This window comes from Calliopsis andreniformis, chromosome 3 (assembly GCF_051401765.1).
Source record: "Calliopsis andreniformis isolate RMS-2024a chromosome 3, iyCalAndr_principal, whole genome shotgun sequence".
Classification (NCBI taxonomy): Eukaryota; Metazoa; Arthropoda; class Insecta; order Hymenoptera; family Andrenidae; genus Calliopsis; species Calliopsis andreniformis.
In genome coordinates this window covers 14871328-14891331 of record NC_135064.1, presented here as the reverse complement: position 1 = coordinate 14891331, position 20004 = coordinate 14871328, and the positions used below count along the sequence as shown (strand labels likewise).

Sequence of the window (20004 nt, the reverse complement as noted above, 5' to 3'; positions counted from 1 at the left end):
TTCACCTAGCAAATGCATATTTTCCAAAAAATACAAACACACACGTATATTTGAATGTTTTAATAAATAATGTACCTGACACAGCACAGGAATTCCTAACATCATTCTCCCAGCTTCATTATTTCGCGACGAGATTTTTCGTTCTCCCGATTCGACGGCAGTAATTGACATCTCGAGGGTCGAAATGTCTCGATGTCTCGCGCGTGGGCGGACGCATCGATCGTGGTTGACGGCACAGAATGCTTTTCAGTATAGACCGTTTATTCCGGTTGCTTGCTGGCTGGCGGCTAATTACTTCGGTTAACTGCTCGTGAAAAATGCACTACTGGCCGAATCCCCCCCGAAACGGAATGTATAATCAGGCCGGGATTGGCGATCGAAAAGGGGCAGGAATATGCGTCAGGGACATGGGCCGATCGTTTCCAACGGGCATCACTGTAATCACTGGTAATGCAGATGGCGGTCGTCCCGCCGACGGCCGCATCGACAATCAGGTATATAATTAGAGACCTCGACCACCAATTAAGCTGCATTCATTGGACGGGATCGTTACCACGCGCGTGGTAAGCATATTGCCGTGAAAAATGTACAGGCCGTCGCTAAACGTCGCTTAACATAGTCGTTGACGCGATTATCGATCCCAACGGTCCAGTGAAAAATGACGAGGTGTCGAGCCCTAAACTGCATCGACGCGATCGTTATCGCCACGCGTAGAGTGAAAAAGAAGTGGATGTGGCAGGTGCTCGCGATTAGGGATGTGGTCAAGTTCAATGCAGGAATCCATGTAAATTGTTCTGAGATCCCATCGCACTCTAAGCGATTGGAGTAGTTTGTGAAAAAGTGACGATTTTATTTCTATCTCTGAAGTTTATTTGAACAAGTTGACAGTTTTGTTAATTCTATACCAGACAAATTTATTATAGATATACACTACGTAAGTATTTGGATATTGAACTTTTATGTTACTGAAATATGTAAAATGCATCAAGTAAAATTCTATAATATAGTTAGGGAGTCAGATCTCATCTCAGACGATTATACAAGGTTTGTAAATACCAATGAGAGTAACATTTAATATCAATTAGTATTTAATATCAAATACTTATATACGGGAGTGGAGTGTATGTATGTATCATCATACGTATGTAGATCAATAGAAAAAATGATCATAAGTAGTTGAAACTCATATCACAATTGACCTATATCATATTTTTCGACCAAATATTAGACTTCATTTACTCGACAGAGTATATCTCGTTAAAGAGCAATTATTGGTAATTCCATGATAATTATACACCCCCTTTTAACGATTTCAATTATCATTGAACGTCAGTACATATTATCGGATTCCGTGTTATCACGATTTATTTCCTAACAGTTATTAATTTATTACGGATAGATTTCGGAACAAGTGTCTCTCAGTTTACGTAGTTTTTACTGATGCTACGAAAATCCAGTGGCAGCAGCTCAGAGAATACTACTCGAAGTATTAATGCAAGAAGGACATGGGTATTCTTTCACGGGTTCGATCAAGTTCTTCGCTGGAGACGTCAATATACTGTTTTACGATCCTCGAGCGTTTTTATTTCATGTTTTCTGTTTCAATCAATCCGCGTTCCATTACGTTCAGCCTTTAATCTTCATACCGATAAAAATAGAGAAGTTAAAACGTCTGAATTCAATTCATTTCCTGATGAAGGTTAACAAGCTAATCCTCTGAAACAGTGATGTACGTGATCAAAAAGTGACGATTAAAAGCACACTTTAATAATTGAACTGGTTCTTTTGACAAGGATAACATATTTATTAGGCGTCTAGAGAAAATAATATTAGCAATTGTCTCTAGATTTCCACAATCACAACTCATTTGATAATTCATGAGCTACTCATTCATGAGTTGGGAAGCCCGTTTCAACACATGGTTGCTCGAAATCGCAGTCATTTCCACAGCATACGTATCAAGAAGATTCTCTCTCGTTCACCTTATCGAAGACGATTCCTGTCGACGAATCAGCTCCGCCTCGAGCGATTACGCCACCTGGATTTCTATTTCTCTTCTCTTTCGATTCTGTAAAGAACAAATACGCAGCGTAGATCGGGGTTCCAGCCTCCGCCCCAATTTCAATGTAATCGATCTTCGTTTCGCGTAGAATTGTAGAAGACTGGATTCCTCCTTGCGCAACGAAACCGATCTCGCTGAACGATCGTGCTGTATCGTCTTGTCGGTTGCCGATCAAGAAAGAGAAAGTACATACATATGTTATGTGCACTTTAATGAACTATATCTTCGAGATGGGTACCTGTTTTGGTTAAAATAAATTCCTTGTTTGAGGAGTAAGTACCTAAATGGTGTTAGTAAGGTTCTAAAAATGTTGAGTGATACGTTAGCTCAAATGATCAAAAGTTATTCTAGTCTAATTAAAAAACTACTGTCCTTTAAAAATTCTACTTAGAAGGGGCATGAATTGTAGTGTTAGGAGCAAGAAGGACGTCATCTATTGAAATCACAACAGTATTAATCCTTCATCAGAAAATCTCAACAACGTGACAAAGAAACAGACATCGAACGATTCTCCGAACATGACGTCAATTACACTTCCCACTAAAGTCCTTCCACAAAACAGCTTCCTCTTTCACGACGCAAATTCACTAACTTCCACGCAATCCTAGCGAGCTTTATGAAGTTGCTGTTCAAGAGACGACAACAAGCAGTCAATTACAGAAAAAAGAGAGTCGATGGTCACCGTTATACGAGCCTCACTTTATCGAGGGTCGGCGCGTGATCCATCTCTTTTAGACCTGCCTCACCTTGGGTTCGCTGGAAACAGACACGATGCTCGCGCGCGGCTGCAATCTGCCCTAGCGACGCGATAGGGGAAGATCTTCCGTGCTGCCTCAGACTCCTTTTTTCTCGCCGTCTAACATTTTTATTATTATCCCTGGACGTCTATCGCGTCGATATGGAGGATGTATCGGCAGCTGCCGCCGCCACTCTAACGCAGACAGCGTAGGCACACAGACAGGCGGAAGGGACTGAGTTAAGGTACGGCTTCCACGACAGAGAGAGTTTAATACGGGCGGGTGACCATAAAGCCCTGCTTTCGCTAGGCCAGAGGGAAGAGACCAGGGGACTGGGGGCGGTCCAGGTGTCGATATAATCGAGAGGCTTGCTTGTCATCAAAGTGCCCCCGTGGCTCTCCTAGCCCGATGGTGGCAGCAACAACGGCGACAGTGCCGACGCTGAGCCCTCGTTAACGCAAAAACGCGAGAGATGATGGATGGATGCTAAATTGCATTAATTAAATCCACCGTGACACCCTAGGCCGGCAGACTTGGTATCACTCGGCGGCGTGGCTTGTCTGTGATCGAGGCGTGCGCCGTTTAACGGGGTGTGGGTCGCTTTGATGATTACACCTCCGCACAGCTCGCGTCCCTTCTCACCGCTGTTCGGCTCCTTCTTCCCCGATCCTTCTTTCGGGACAGTCTCTCTGAACCCGACGATGAGAATCCCGTGACCACGAACCTGCTCCTAGATCACGTTCGAAGCTTCTGTCTCTCTGCTCAGAGACATCTTAACTATCAAAGTCGGCCCCTGGATTAGGCCGCAACGCGATACGATTGGCGAGAGCTCTCCAAGAAGGATACCGGATCCTTTTGTCGTTATTGAACAACGACCTACTATACTCGACGACCAGTCTGCGAACCTTGGCACAATTTCGTACGAGCCTCTATTCACTGGTTCCCTTTGATCGTGATTCGTTTAGCGGTCGATCCCGCGCTCCTCTGTATTGGAAAGTCATTTTCCTCCCGTGACGAATCGATGGAACTTCCAAATTGATTTTTGGCGAATTTTAAATGATTTGACAGAAATATCCCCTTTCGTGTTGGTGGACTGTAATGGTATGCCTGAACGTTTATCGGGAAAATAAGAGTACCTTGGACAACCTAAAATTAACTCTGAAGTCGAAGAGTGTAATTCAGAAATGAAGTGATTTACGATGTATACTTGCGCAATTTACACAATAAATTATAACATCCGGGGATCCTTTCAATCCAGATTTTTATCGAAGCGAAATTTAAAATCAGTCCCATTTGGACGTCGTTTTTTTTACTTGACTGGTGTCTAAAATCTTTGGTTGACAACTGAACACGAAAAAGTTCGACAGAAACAGCTTTGGGCGAGTGAAAAATCGATCTGTTTGTAAGTTCAGTATTACAAGTATAATCGGGAAATTAAACGGCATCGCCTGTTTGGTACCTATACCTTTTCAAAATTGCATTTCTCTCTTTGATGTTTTAATTTGATCCGTGCTAGCGCCGAAGGAAGCGGCGTTGAGTGGATTTCGCCAAATAAAAGAACGTTAGCCTGGAGCACGCGTGTCGAAGTAAGACATTATATTCGAGGGCCATTGGCGAGGAATCAGCCGGTTCTACACTTCGACTGCTCAAATGAGATGATGAGATCTAGACGCTGTCGTGTACCATGTGTTTCGTTCGGGAGATAAGTGAGGGTTATGCCGCGTGGATATTGGGTATAATTTAGTGGGCTGGGGTCTTAGTGATGTTTCGAGACAAAAAAAAAAAAAAAAGAAACGCATAGGGAAGAATTCTCAAAGAGGAAGGGTGTTCTGCGAGATTGAGTGTAGTTCATTTCGAAATAAACGTCAATCTGACGTTCTTTGATCAGGAAAGGCGAGCAAGATGTGCTAACCAAAAATTTAACCGAGCAATCTACTAATTTTGTACACGTTATTTATTGCACGTGATGAGATTCCTTAACACCTCAATTGCTCTGAAAAATTGTATAGAAATAAGCCCATTGATTCAAATTTGAAATTAAACTGTGTTTGACTAATTCTTGTTTCTTAATTTTGTAATAATTTTATAGTACCTTTGCTCTAATATTCTTTACAACCGTATAAATTAATAATACCTACCTATCCTTAACCGCATAGTAATAATGTTATTTAAAATATTTAATTTTGGTAACATGACACGTATTCATAAATTATGGCTAATATTTCATTAAAAATTCTCCAATATAGGTATAAATCTAATTGTGTCAGCACCAAATGGCTCACGTGACAATCAAATTAATATAATGAAAATCGGAGGGTGGACGCAATCAAACTTGCCACTTGCAGGTCCGCGTGTACGGAATCGAACACTTCGACATGTGTATCGATGTCAAAGAGTAATTGGAGTAGTTACTTTGTCGCAATTAGAAATCATAATGACGATCTAACGATTCTCCATGAACAATATTCCTCGACAACAAAAGCAATCAAAAAAACAATGTGAAAGTGTGATTAATATTTCGTCGTTATTACACGTGATAAAATTCAACAGATTAAAAAGGAAAAAAATTAAGTCGACATAATTCTCGAATGTTTAGTCAGACATCTTCTTTTCTTCGGTTCACTCGATGATTCAATTGCATCCTATTTGTTCAATTACGCCACGTGGTCCATTTTGCGTGTCGGTCCTAAATCATTTTCAGTTGAAAAATATTACGCTTGGGACGAGGAAACAGTTGCGAGTGAAATTAAAGCGTCATGAAGGGATGGTGTTTGGGGGAATGTAGAGCAGTGCAAAAATGTCTGATGCTCTTAAATATAAGAAACAGGAAAAGGAAGCTTCTGTATAAGGTATTCTGAAAATAAATAATGAAATTTTAAAAAGTCATTCTATTCACTTTGGGAATTAGATACATATATACTTATTTCTAGATTAAACTTAATCCTTCACTAGTGTGATGGGTAGCACTATGTTAACCTAGGTATATATTTATGAATAATATTACACACTTATTGTTAGTTTTAATATTTCCGATAATAGAATAACAATAATGTTTTATTGAAAACGTATACTATTTAGAGTTTATAAAATATTACATTTACGTTTTATAAACACGTTAGCGCGTTTTTCGATGAACTGAAGATTCACTAAAGAATGTACCATCATTCCCCGCCAACTTTCTTTACTTTTTCTTGGCGCAAAAGGAGAGTTACAGCCCGGCCCAGTTTCTAGAATCACCCTCTATACATTCCCTCTTTGCTCGGTGGGATTTTGTTGATCTTCATGGTGACAAATATTTTCGATTCGCTCTTCCCAAAAAGGAATCCGTCGATTCGCGCCCCGGGCGCGACGAAGCGTGGGAGGCTTCAAAGGCGCGCGAAGTGCCTCGACGGAATAAGAGGATAATGTGGACTCGATTTGACGTCCTTGAATATTTAATATCTCGCGAAAGCCTCCTCATCGCGGCGCGCTTTTTACGAGCGTGAGAGGGCCAGACATTTGCTCCTATTCAGGCGGAACTAACGAAGGATCAGGTTGTGTCTGAAGTAACATCGTGGACGCATGACTGATCGTCTCCGATTGATCCCGTCGTCGAACGCAAGGAAATCGTTTAATACCGCGCCGGATTTTATGGTCTCGCGGCTTTCAAAGAATTGTAAAACGCGCAGGGAGCGAGGTAAAGGGAAAGGGATATGGAAATAACGTAAAAATATTTTCACTGAAAATACGAGCTCGAACGGAAGCGAGGACGTTCTATTCGAGACCGATTATACGAATATGCGGTTAACTTTTCAGTCATGCTTCTCTGAAACTCGACGTTTAATCTCCCCCCGAGCCGAATCGCGATAAAAATAAAAACCGTGATTTCTGATGCTCTAACTCGTTCTAAATTCTACGTATTATTTCGAGCTTCAAACCAGTCATTTTCTTCTTGGAGTTTATCATACCTCTTCGACTCTCCGTACTCGAACGAGCCTCTGAGACTACGTTTAGCCGTGTCTCGCGCCTCTATAAATCAAACACGAGACGTTTAATAGCGACTTAACTTCGCCGAAACTTATCGACCCGTTCGTAATTGCGTGTTTCTACGGTGCACGGAAATCCATTCAAGTCCCCCGTCTATGCCATAAGTCAGAGCGAGCTTCTATGGGAACTTGGTGAAATTTAACCAGAGACGGGGAAATTCAGGAGCCCTCCTTTTTCCCTTCCGCGTCAAACGTCACGTCACGAAACACTGTCCAGCCAATGAACGTTGCGAGACAGCCAGCCAACATAATAATACCTTCTTTCTTATTCAAGCCGAACCGTCCTAAGAACTTTCCAAGTTAGAATGCCATTTCTCGCGGATGTGTCATTCACGTAAACATGACAGGGTGTATTATACGTGCTCTTGGCGAGCGGAACGGTGCATTGCTGCTGTGCTTGAAACGCCGCTTTCAGACATTCGATTACATCGTCTCGCCGAAACGACTGTCGGCACTTACCTACACGTCTTTGTCGAACTCTCGCTGCAGTCGCGTTGTAATTTTGAATGCAGCGTCCTCGTAATGGTCTTTTTCTTTTCACTCGCGCATGCTGGAGGGAGTATAAGAACCGTAAATGTTACTTCCTGTTGCTTGCATTTCAGAGTTTGATTGTTAGGATTGCAAGAGACCGTCGAACTCCATTTTGTTCTTTTAGAGAAGTTATACGTATTAATAGAAAGGAGAAGAATATTGTTATTAACTCTTTTTGTATTTGCAATGGAAATATTTTCACGCGCTTGTTATTAAAGGGTATTTTTTAAAATAATCATGAAATAGTTCTGATTTTTCATATATATTTATTTTAGAAATCGAAATTTCGTTGACTCGTTATTCTGGGAAATAGTTTCTCTTTGTGTTGGTTACTGCAGTATAAATGGATAAATTTTTCCAATTTTTCTTTGTAACTGTTTGTTATTGTTGTATATCATTTTTGAAAACATGTCCGTAAATATTAAATTATGGGAAGACCATTTTTCAATTCTTTGATTTTGGTATTCACAATAAATTAATTTCTGAGGCGTTGATGCCCTTCGTAATTGTCACCGAATAATATAGCAAAGGATCTAAAAAAAACTTGTTACGCGTAAATTTCCCTCTGACATTCCTTGACTTCACATAATCTGCTTGGTATCATCATTACATCAGCATCGTTTTAGTCACAACTTAATCCATCACCAAAATTACTTACGCTTCATGTCCAATACATCCAGGTTATAAAAATTAGAAGCAAAGCTAACAGCACCTTGCATCCTTTCCCATCACAAGACTCCTGCATTTCACGTCCCATTTCCCGCAGGAGGTGCGATTTCCACAATACATTCGAGCCCATTCGCGTCCCTCGTTGACTCTTTATATTTCAAATTCTAAATTTGTCACGAAATCCGTGAACCAGCAGTCGTTGGTTTTTCTAGCAATTTGCCCGGCACTTCCAAAAGAGAACGGGTCTAGATTGCGCCTAGGGGTCGCGAGGAGGGCGAGTTCGCCCTGGAAGAAACGACAAAGGAACAGTAACGCTAGGTAGGAGAGAGGCTCATGCAATTCTAAACTATTTCAATGAAATGGGATAGTCAACCGGTGGATTTGTTGGTCGCCGCAACCGGCTGGCTCCTCGTTCGTGCCGAGGAAACGAGAGGCAGAGTTAAGAAAAGCCACGCTCCTGTAAGGACTTGGCTCTTCCTTTGTTCTAAAATTCTTACGACTTCCCCTACGTCTTGCTGGTCCTCCTTCCTCCCGACGTGCAACAAAGGGAACGGTTCCTATATCGCCGCGGTGGTAATGGCGGCTGGTGGTGGCGCAGTTGTTGGATGATACAAAATTGTCTCTTCTTTTCGCGTTAGCTCGTCGGGAGGGGAGAGGAGGATACTTTGTAGGTGGCGATGCGGAGCTGGATACGCCTCGGAACTTTCCTTGCTGCGTTCGCTCAGCGTTGGCTCAGCTAACTTCGAGGGTTTTTGCATTAGCATATCGACTTATTCATACAATCCGCTTCGGTTGGTGTTCCGCGGGCGAACGGCCGCGCTCCTCGAGGCTATGCCAAACCGTCGACGGTGATGCTGCGCTGATGGCGTGCCGCGCTTTTTGAGGGGCTTTGAACTTCGACTCTTCGACCCTCAGGGGAATACGTTACGACGTGTTTCGATACATTGATTTCGTTATACTCGAGTGCTGACTGCTGCGTCCTCGAAACGGTATTCGATAACGCCATAACGCTCTCTATGTGGGATGTACAGGGTGAGTCATGTAGTGGTGGCTATCGGAAGAAGTTCAATGGCTTTGAAGCTCTGGAAGCATATTTGAAGTGAACGTTCGGACAGTTTTTTGCATTCAGATGGAAGAGAAATATTTCTTTTTACGAATTCATCCTTCTGTCGTTTTATATCTAAAAATTAGAATGCATGGAGGTTGATAACCTTGTATGACAGATCTTATTTTAATCCTGTCATTGTAGCTATGCTCGGAACTCTGATGCTATTTGTGAAATTAGTCTGAAGTGACACTCTTATAGATTCGGTTCGGATTTGAAGCATAAAAATAATGGTAGATAGTGAAGGTACATACACAAATGGAATTATAGGTATAGATATAAACTATACGGTCGAACTTCAGATACTTGTCCTTTTGGGTGATGCGTTACTTTATTGAACGCAGGTTTGTCCTACTTATCTCAGTCAAAAAGTTCTCAACAATTATTCAGCTTGAGAAACGAGCGTATGATAGACTGTGTAGTCTTGACAGTTAATTGTAATGTTGCTGTTTATTGAACGAACGTAAATTATCTGTACAGAACTTCTCTCGCTGACATCTTTGGTTTCATATAAGTATACTCAGCAAAGTCTTTCTTTCACAATGTCTATTGACATTAAATAAATAAATAAATAATTCATGACATAGAGGGTTAAATAAAATTCGCCAACAGAAAAGAAGAACCTAGAGAGAAGACTACCCAGCAACAGAACTTTCTCAAACACCTAGCATCACAAAACTATTCTAAAATCATCCCCAAAAAAGACCGAACTTATCGATTCATCCGCTGCAAAGGACAAAGGTGAAGCGAAACACGTGCAAAATATAAAGAAATTCCGTCTTAGATGCACAGAGAATCGCTTTAATAGAGTTCCAGTAAGGGTGTTTCCCTGTAAGTCGCTAGAGCGCTCCATAATTCAAGCCTTTGTTGCGAAAGTATCGCGCAGAGTTCGAAGTTCGAACAGCCGTTCGGTCCTCGGCCGAAATTTTTCATACGACCCATAAAAAGTACCCTCTGATCAGGGGGCGAGGGTTAAGAGAAACATCAGAGGGGCTTGGGGTTCCTCGGTAGCTCGTGCGGAGGAGAGCGTCGAGTGACTCGGATTGGAAGGAACTGGCGCGAATCATAGACTCGCGAGGCACGAGCAGCGCCGGCCGACGATGGCCGAGGCTCGCCGAACGCGGCCGAGCACCGCTGCACGCGGCAACTCGCGAACGAGGGTACAGTCGTGCCGCGGCCTCCACAGAGGGAGGTTCACACATATCGTGCTGTTCGTAGCGTCTCTCGTCATCGTGAGAAAGCGTCGCGCGAGACGCGTGTATCGTCTCGACTTGCCAGTGTACCAGAACGATGTTGTGACACTCGTATCAACGACTACCCCGAAGTGTCGCCATGTCACGGGATTAAGAAGGAGACCGCCTTCGCAGCGTGGAGACCAAGATCGTGGGTCCGAGCAACAGATGTGACGTCGCGCTGTTCGTATTTACTCGCCTACACTCGGTTTCCTCGGTCGCGCCGCGTCGGTTCAACGATCGCCATATACATCCATGCGAGCGAGTGACGTAATGTGACGCGAACGAAAGTGCACCGTGGACGTCAGTGACATAAAGTTACCTTACGACAGAAGTGCTCCATTCTACGCACGATAATAAACGTGCCTACGTTCGTATTCACTCGACCACGCAACTACGAGCTGCCGATACGCGCTTCGCCCTAGCGACTGCAGCCATCGACGCTCCTCTGCAAACGGAGTCCAGTGGGTAAAAGGAAGAATCGAATGAATCGAATGAATCTCGTGTTTGTCGACGCGGTCGAGCCTTGTATCCGGTCCTGTCGAGTCGGCCCTTTCTAAGAGCCCTCCCTACCTGCCATTGGGGAGCTGGGAGGACACCCAGGTACTGGCTCGCGGGTTTCGGAGCAGGAAAGAGTCGGAGGAAGAATTCCTTTGTCCTCGAAGGCGAATCGGCGGTGGAGAGTCGGGAGAGAGGAGAGGAAGAGCGCAGCGCACGCGGTGAAGCCTCTACCTGGCCAAGAAGCGCGCGGAGAGAAGGGGAAAGGGCTGGACGAAGATAGAAAACGGCCCGTAGGATCGGTGAACGTCCGTCAGCGCGTTGCCAGCAGTAAAGGGCAACAACCACGCGGCAAAGGAGCGCCGACTGGCGCGCTGTCGAGCCAAGGCCAGGTCGACCGTCACGAACCACGTTTCTCAGCTGCTCCGAAACAGCCTCAGCTGCTCGCGATCCCTCGAATATCACCGCGTGTCTCGTCATGCGCCGCGACTAGCGGGATCGATTTGTGTTGACGCCAGGTTGTTTGTTTGACTATTGTGCCGGAGTTGTGTTCCTCCTGGTGAGATTATTGGAGTCGTGAGTGAAGATGCAGCGACGAAGGCTACCGGATGTCCTGATGCCATTGATCAGGGCAGCTGTTCTCGCAGCTGTCCTGGGACAGTTCTTGGGGCCCAGTCTGGCCAACCGCCCTGCTGGCGCTCACCCTGGACACGCTTACTTCGAGCAACCCTGCTGTGGACGATCCCACCTCAGGCATCATAAAGGTTAGATATGAGATATTCTTCGATGAACCTCTTGTCGAACACTTTAGAGTCGATTCTTTGATATGTTGCTTTTGTGGGTGTTGCGTGGTGGTGGAGTGACAAGACTTACTTTGAAATACCCTACCGTGCATAAGTATTTGGATACTTTCACGGTTTGGAAATATGTAAAATACCAAGTAAAATTAAAAATCTCAAATCTCACCTTAAATGATTACATGAGGTTTGTAAATACCGATGACAATACTTCCAATAATGTGAGAGTGTCCTAATACTTATGCGTGGTAGTGTAGATAATAGAAACGCATAGATGCGTATAAAGCTGTTCAGTTCTTGTTACTAGTGGAGGATACTGTTTTTAGCGTGATGTTAAGTTGAAAATTGCTCCTGGGAAACTTCGTTACAATAGTGTTTTAATGGGAACAGGGTTTCATAGAAAACATTTTTGACGATGTTACATTAAAGACAATATTGACAGTTGACAGTAGTCGACATATGAATTATAGACAAATTTTTCAGGAGAAAAAAGCAATATACGTATACATTGAAATTGGAGTAGTAAATCCGAATAAGATTAAATTGAGAAATTTATGCGTAGTCATACATGTTTGTAATAAATCTAGATTCGTCTGGGAGGGACAGATAAAGTGTAGGGAAGATGGTTGGTTTTTGTGTAATATAGATTACATAGTGAGATACGTACTCAGGACAAGTTCCCATGGTCCTTTGTTTACTTCTGTGACGTGTTGAGTGATAAGATGTTAAAAAAGAATGACGAATAAGGATAATATTTAAAATGTATATATACATATGTATGTAGGTTTTTCTCTAACTATAAATATCATGAGTAATGGTGAAATTTTATATTCTGCATAGAGGATTCTAAAAAAGAGAGCTTTGTCTTTTCTTAAACAGAATTTCAATTTCCATTATTTTTATGCCCTTAATGTTTCGTGTAATCTTTTTTTGTCCAAACAGGAGTTACCATTTATAGATATCTTGAATCATTTTATATTAATCAGTACCTTAATCGCATTATCGCTATTTACATATCTTAGAAATCATGGAATCTTTTTATGGCCATCCTTTGAATTCCATAAACATCATTGAATGATGAAAACAAATCTTACTTATATTGATTCTTATTCTTGATCCAGTCATAGAAGTGAATTTTCTCATTATTCTTTGGGGTTGGGAAAATCTGAATCGTCTCAAATTATCTATTCGAAAGTTGAGGAATCGTTTAGTAATACAATAATTTTGAAAAATCTTCCAGTTGTATCTACAATATTTGGTATAGCGATAAATTGAATTCGAAAGTAAATTCACTTTCGTTACAATATAAACTGGATCACTCTGTCGATTCTAAGATTCTACTTGACGTTTTCTCCAACTTGGAAATATCCCTCTAGGAAGTTTACGGTGTATTGGCGTTCTCGACAAGCTACTTGTTACAGTAACTTTACGAAATAGGATGTCGTAAATGCTAAAATTGAATTTGAGGACGAAAACTCAGTACAACAAGAATTAGATTGACTCCTCAACAGGGCACAAAAATTCAATGCTTGTCGTTCTCAATTTCGAAAAATCCTTCACGTTGACCCAGAAATTTCAGAATCGAACGCAGCTTTGTTAACCGACTCGCGTTCCGAATTCATCAGAAAGGTACACAGTTTGTTAACCTTGTCGTAAATCCACTGGGTCAAATACACACCAATCACGAAGGTTTTTCCCAAAAGCGCATAAAATCGATTTTCCCTTCGAAAATATGTAGCAAAAATGGAGAACAGTCGACAGGAAGTAATATTAAATAATCACCGCTAAATCATTTCAACTATTAAACAAACTTTCAGATCCTTTTCGTTAATTATCTCCCGACAACAATTCCGTCTGGCATTTTACATCTCCCGTGCTCTCTAGTCGCGAAATCTCGCAAAACAATGAGTCGTTAATTCCACGCAAATGCCCCTTTATTAATTAATATTACGAGTTTCAATTATACAAATATACGACGGGTCTAAATACAAGCCAGCCAGAGACAATACGTCCTTCGCGTCGCATAAATCGCGAAGTTTCAAACATTCCAAGCGCCGTTTTCGTCCGCTCGCCGTTGAATTTGGGGAAACCCCTGTACACCCTGTGGCGCGCGGCGGATAAAGGTTAACGAAGTCTCCGGTGGTTTACCGTCGGAATTTTCGGTGTACGCGCGAAAAAACACTTTTCGCCAGGCTGTATACACCAGAGAGGGGTGGTGAGGTGGAAGGAGGCGGAGGCTGGATTAAAAGGACCGACGTTTTTTCTTTCTGCACCAGCGCCGAGGGATACGGGGCGGAGATAGTGACCGACCCCCGTGCGTTCTCTTTTTCGCGGTAAATCATTTAGGAGGACGCGCGCGAGTACGAGAGGGACGTAAAAACGACGTAGCCCGGTACCGAAAAGCCCGTTAGCATACATCACCAATATTATCTCTCTCGGGGAGGGCCCTGCCACACGATATTACCGGGGCTTAGAACGCCGGGACTGACTTCATTATGTGCCATGGGGAGAGAGAGAACCGTCGAATGGAATGTGGAATGGTTGGTTGGTCGACCAGCCGGCTGGCTGGCTGGTTGCTCGGCTGCCTCGCTGCCAACCAGCCAGACCTGGCCACTGTGGCCAAGTCGAGTGTGGAAAGTGCGTGTTTAGAGTCGCATGTGTTTCGGCTCCAAAAACTGCGGCTACTAGGCGGGTGCACGCGAGAAACTACCGCCAGTAGCAACGTTCAACCATTTTCGAGGGAGACACTTTGGTGGCTCGAGGCTAGCGGCCTGAATACAGTCACATGATTTCTGTTTTTTATGATGGAACCGGAGGAGGATATTCAAACTTTTTTGTTGATATTTGGTATATGCAGAATGTGAAGGAAGAGGGGTAACAAGTTGTTTGACTTCAGTTGTTAGTCAGTAGGCAGGATAGATTAACAATTATATTTGAAGAGCGAGTAGCTATTTTTTTGTAAGCTGTTTTACTTTTCATCGTTTAACATGAAAATTTAGGATTACTTTAATGCGCAATTATTTTTCTATTTTATCAGTTTAGAGCTTTCTAAGAGGTCTAATATTTCTTATTCTCTCATTCTTAAGCTTAACTAAACAATTAAGTAATGCATCGGTAGCATGCATAGGTAACTACATTGTATTATATTCATCAGAAAATTTTTCATAAATAACTTGATTAAACGCGAACTAAATTGTACACAGCTATGTATTCTCCCTAGCTGCCTTCTAAGATTCCATAAAAATGGCTGTATAACACTTCATATGGTTTCCTTGTGAGTGTCTCGTCTGAAAAGGTGCTTATACGTTGTGCGGTGAAAAGCGACAGCCATACGCGCGTGCACATGTGGTTTTCCACGAGAAATTTTTCCGCGGCAGGGATCCCAGCTCGTACACACGTTCATGTAAAATTCTCGTTTCATTCTCGCCTTTTTTTATTCCGCTTTGTTTCGCTTTCCTTCTTTTGGTCGCGCGAACGTAATTTTAATTGCGCGGTTGTCCGCCTTGTTATACGAATTTGCGCGCCACTTTTTCGTTTCGTTCCGGTCCGCGTTACTTTCGAAATTACCGCCAGCAATTTACCTTGAATTTCCTCGTTTCTGCCCGTCTTCTTTTCGCCTCGCCCTTGTTGGGCGAAGAAAAATTAGCGCTGCATGAGAGTCAAGACAAGACAACGTTTGCAAGAATATTGTCTTGTTCTTGAAATATCTTGAAAAATTATATATTATCTTTAGGTACAAAAATGTTATTTTAAGTAATTTTATATATTTTTTAAAATGAAGAAAAGTCTAAATTATTGTAAAGAATATTGTCTAGGCCAAGATTATCGACAACTTTGTCTTGTATTGTCTTATTTATTATACAAAGCAGTCTTGTCTTGTTATATCTTGAAATTCAAAACAAGGCAAGATAATACCAAGATTATTCTTGGAATCTTATGCAGCGCTAAGAAAAATTTCCCAGTTTTCTTTGGTTGGAAACTGCTACCACCCTCTGTTCTTTCTCGCTCACCATTTCGCCAGCGGTCGAACGAAACGAACGTCAGGTTTCTCAGTAACGCTGATACTGAATCTTGGTCTCATTTACTGTCACATCCACCTTTACTCCGACCTTAATCTATTGTTAAACAAACCTGTATTTGGAGTATGACGCTACATCCTGTGTGTTACTCGCTGGCGTATCAGAATATATATGTAAATACCGTGGAACTGTATTGCACACGTGTTATTGTAACGCGACACAGGCGATAAGGGACTGTTGCGCGGCGATTTTCGTCGCGAAATCGATATTGATAACGCCAGTGGCGCGATCGTGACGTTATCGATAGCTACACCGATGCACGGTAGCCTGTTTTCCCGCGCACTGCAGAAATTAAAAAAGAGAAAGAGGGAAATAGCCTTTTAACTTTGTAATGAGGTGTTTTTTGCAATTTTTGATTGCTTTCGACGTTCTTTTGGTGATCGATCTGCTCCAGAATGCCGGCCATCCCTTTAGGTGTTACATTGTGTATGAAAATTTATGTAGTTTTTTCCTTTTGATGAGAAAAGAGTTATATAGTTGATAACCTGTCATGATATAGATGTTTGATGGGTCATTTTCTATGAGCGTAAAATTCAATATTATAGATGTCTTGTTTATTCATAGATTTTTTATTTTACTACTTTTAACGTATTCAAATTCTCAAATGTGTACAGCTATTTTTAACTTAAGAATTAGTGATGCATTTTTGAAAAGAGGGATGTAGAAACTAAATAGCGCAGCAGCCTCTTATGAAACAGAGTAGGTACTCAGATTTACCGATAGTATGATGTTGATTATTTCCTTGAACGTATGGCAGCCCTTGGAAATTTCCCTCAAACTGAAAAAAGATGGGATTTATACGTATCGTAGAAAAATATCATAGTACACCTCCAATTTTTTAACTCCAGTAAAGTTCGAATGCATGGATGTGGCAAAACCATTTATCGCGGTTTTCCGTTATTCAGCCGACTAACACTACGTTAATTCAATCTGCACTTGTGGCTGCAACTATACGCCCGCGATACGATCATGAATCGTAAGCCCCTGGTATCGAATCTCTGGTAACCAACAGAACGGATATTAATTTGGACAAGCTCCTCAAACTGATCCATTGATCCAATTTGCACGCACATTTGACGTGTAACGTGTCCTATTGCGTGTTACGCGTCTAAGTGTAATGAAATTTACGTGAAACACCAAGCACACTACTGTCTAATTGATGGGAACGCTTTGGAAGACCACTCGAGCAAGCACAGTTTTCCTCCATCGCGAACTGTGTTGATTTCCACTCAAGTTTAGAAATAGGATAAATATTATTTAGTCGCAATTAGTCTACGGAAACAAGATTACGTAAACGAATTTGGGTTTTAAGTACCTCCGCCTGGGAAGTAAATTCGTTAGTAGATTCATTGTAAAGTACAGTTCTTCGAGAAGTCTACTAAGGAGTCTTAGGAATACTGTTTCCATGCTATAGGTTTAGACATTACGGACGAGTTTATACTGAAGGACGTGTTTTTGAGGGCAATTTATATAGTAATAATAAATATAATTTTATGGAATATGTGATGGAGAGTGACAATATATTTACATATAAAAAGAAAAATTGGTTTGCTTAAAATAATTTCAAGATATTTTGCTAAATGTTCAATTTTCATTTAATTGTACCATACGATTTATAAGAGCAATTTTCGTTCCTTTCCTTTTAATAATTATTCCGATGTGTGACAGTTCTCTTACAGAGTTGTAGTACAGTGAATAAATCAGTGAGCTATATGTATAGTAGACTATTCCTTAATCTAACAGTACATTTGAGGTCCATCGAACTCCCTTCGTCCTTCTAACAAAAATTTTCATAATCCCGAAGTCCTTCCCTTAACGAACCGTGTCGTTAACTTTCTCTGCTCCAAAATTGTAGAAACGAAAGCTGACCTCGACTTCGATAATTGCTCGGCACAGAGAGCTTTAGTCTCAGGGTTGTCGGTGCCTCCGTCTCGCTTTCTGTCCGCTCCCCCGCAAGATTTGCCCCAGCTGCAGAATTACCCCGCGTAAATCCTTGATTCGGTCGTAAACTCGGGGAACTTGCTCGGAATACTTTCTTTGCTCTGCCTAGAAATCTACGAATGATGTTTGCGTAAGTAGCCAGGTAAAAGGGAGCAAGAGCAGGGGGTCAGAGGGTGAGAAGTCTGGGAAAAGGAGAACCGACCGACAGTCCCGACGAGTTTCCCTTTGGTCGCCAAACGTCCTAAAGATTCCCAAGATTAAAAGCTAGCACACTGACTGTCCTTTCTCTCTCGCCCGTCCACCCTCTCGAACACTTGCAGCCAAGGCTGACTGGCTAACGAAGGATGATAGCAGAGACTCATCCGCCATGCGGTATTCGAAGCTGCGCATTCCTGCGGTCTCGAGCCAACCTCCGACCGTCCCCCGTGAATGTCGAGACATTGACTTTGCTCCGAACTTGGGCTCAGCTCCTCGAAGCCTTTGGATGCTGGCTGGCTAACCCGCGGCCGAATTATCCCCTTTGAAGGGCCCCGTCGCGGTACCTTCTTCAAGATATCCCCCAATGAAAGAGTTACTCGCCAGCTTGCCACGTATTCATCGCAGAAATCATTAGCCAACTTTTCGTGGTAATTTAGCCCTGTCAAAGGGAGATTTGCGACTGGTGACGGTGAAAAGAGCTGGAAGTGTTTCTTTCGCGTATTAGTCGCGTGCCACCGCGACTCCCCGTTTTTGTATTACAAGTTCTTCTTGGAAGTCCTCGAATCCCGTGTTGAAAGGGAGAAGTCGGGGAAAAAGCTAGATAGCTGGGGAAGGCTGGGCAACGGGATGTGGGCAGGGAGGACGAAGTCCTAGAGGATGAGGAGAGCGGAAGACGCAACAAAACGACATCTTTCCTCTGCCTTGGAAACCATAGATCGTCGGGAAGAGAGCTGTAAGTCTGTTTTAAGATGGCGACGCTAGTCTGCCGAGATTATTGCGTCGATGCGAGAGCAACAACGCGATAAAACTTTGGGATTAATAGTCACTTAATTCTTGGGTTAGTAAACGATGGAAGTTCGGGGTAAACAGGCTTTTCTGGGGGATTTTTCTTCCTCGATTCACGTCGACACTGGTGAGCTTGTTTTATCAACGATCTATGGAATGCTTCGCGATTGCCTGGGGTGTGATGGGAATAGAGACGTAATCTGGAAATGGGTCCTGTTTTATAGGAAAGCAAGTAGAATCTATGAACTAGACTATTTTTCCAAAATATTATTTTTAAAAGATGCTAGGTTCAAAAAGTAAATGAACTCGCGAAAATCAAGTAAAACATTGCTGTATGGATAATTCTGTGTCTGAGAGTCAACATAACCCAAATCCTTTTTTGCTGTTTTTCAGAAGAGACAACAAATGCAATTACCCACTTTTTAACATAGTATTCGAAGTAGTTTATACTATTACGTTTCCTTCACCTACAACGTAATTTAACTAAATTTCTATTATTCTCATAAAGTGGAGAGTCAACAATAAGATCCTGTAGAGAACTTAATTTTGAAAAAATATGCTTGGGTTAATCTGGCTCTGAGGTACAGAATTGAAACCTGTACTTTCTGTGGTATCTAAATCTATGATTACATTTTTACGTGATAACTTCCTTTAACGTATCTCTCGAATACGTCACAAGTTTCAAGCAACTTTATAATTAAAAATTCAAGGGACTGTAAAGTTTCCCGAGCAAGAACTCAATTTTATTCTCCACAAAGCGGAGTTTCCTAAAAAAGAACTTGTGTCTAACTATCGACCTAATTTCCCCAGAAACCACAGCCCCAACCCCCAGCTGTTTAACTTGATACGTGTTTCTATGCGACAACAAAAAAGTGTTTAAAAAACCATCGGTCTAAATTAAAGTACACGCTCTTGTCGACTCGGGGTCACAATTAAAAAATGATTTCCTTTAATTAACACTCGGTGGCCGGGCCGAAGAACCGTGCGGTGGAAGTTTTAATTAACAGGGAGAACCTGAACGTTGGGACTGAAGCGTTAAATAACACAGTTCTTTTCGTGTTTCTGTGCCAGAAGTCGGGCTCGCGTACAAGCGACAGCTTACTCGCTGAGACCCAGAAAGAGAACGGCTTTACTTGCATTAGCTCGCATCTTTCCTTTATTTCGAGCGAAATCCGCTCGCGATGTAAGCCTGTGCCGCTCTCGGTGCACGAAACGCGGTAGAAAAACTCTGTTACATAGCGAAAGCTCGACGACGATAGCATAGGAGTAAGAGTAGCAGCAGGACTCTAGGGTGGAGGAGGAGCAGGAGGCAACGGCGTGCAGGGCTTGTCGGATATTCCAACG

At 42.4% G+C, this 20004-nt stretch overlaps 1 protein-coding gene across 1 annotated transcript in view; it reads left to right on the top strand.

The window, feature by feature from the left end:
- Nucleotides 1-11322: 11322 nt before the first annotated feature.
- The window catches only part of Sema2a (Semaphorin 2a), a 205845-nt gene continuing 197163 nt past the window's right edge, over nt 11323-20004 (top strand). The window contains exon 1 of the mRNA XM_076393611.1: nt 11323-11623. Coding sequence (XP_076249726.1) covers nt 11446-11623 — 178 coding nt within the window. The 5' untranslated portion in view covers nt 11323-11445. The remainder of the gene's footprint in view (nt 11624-20004) is intronic.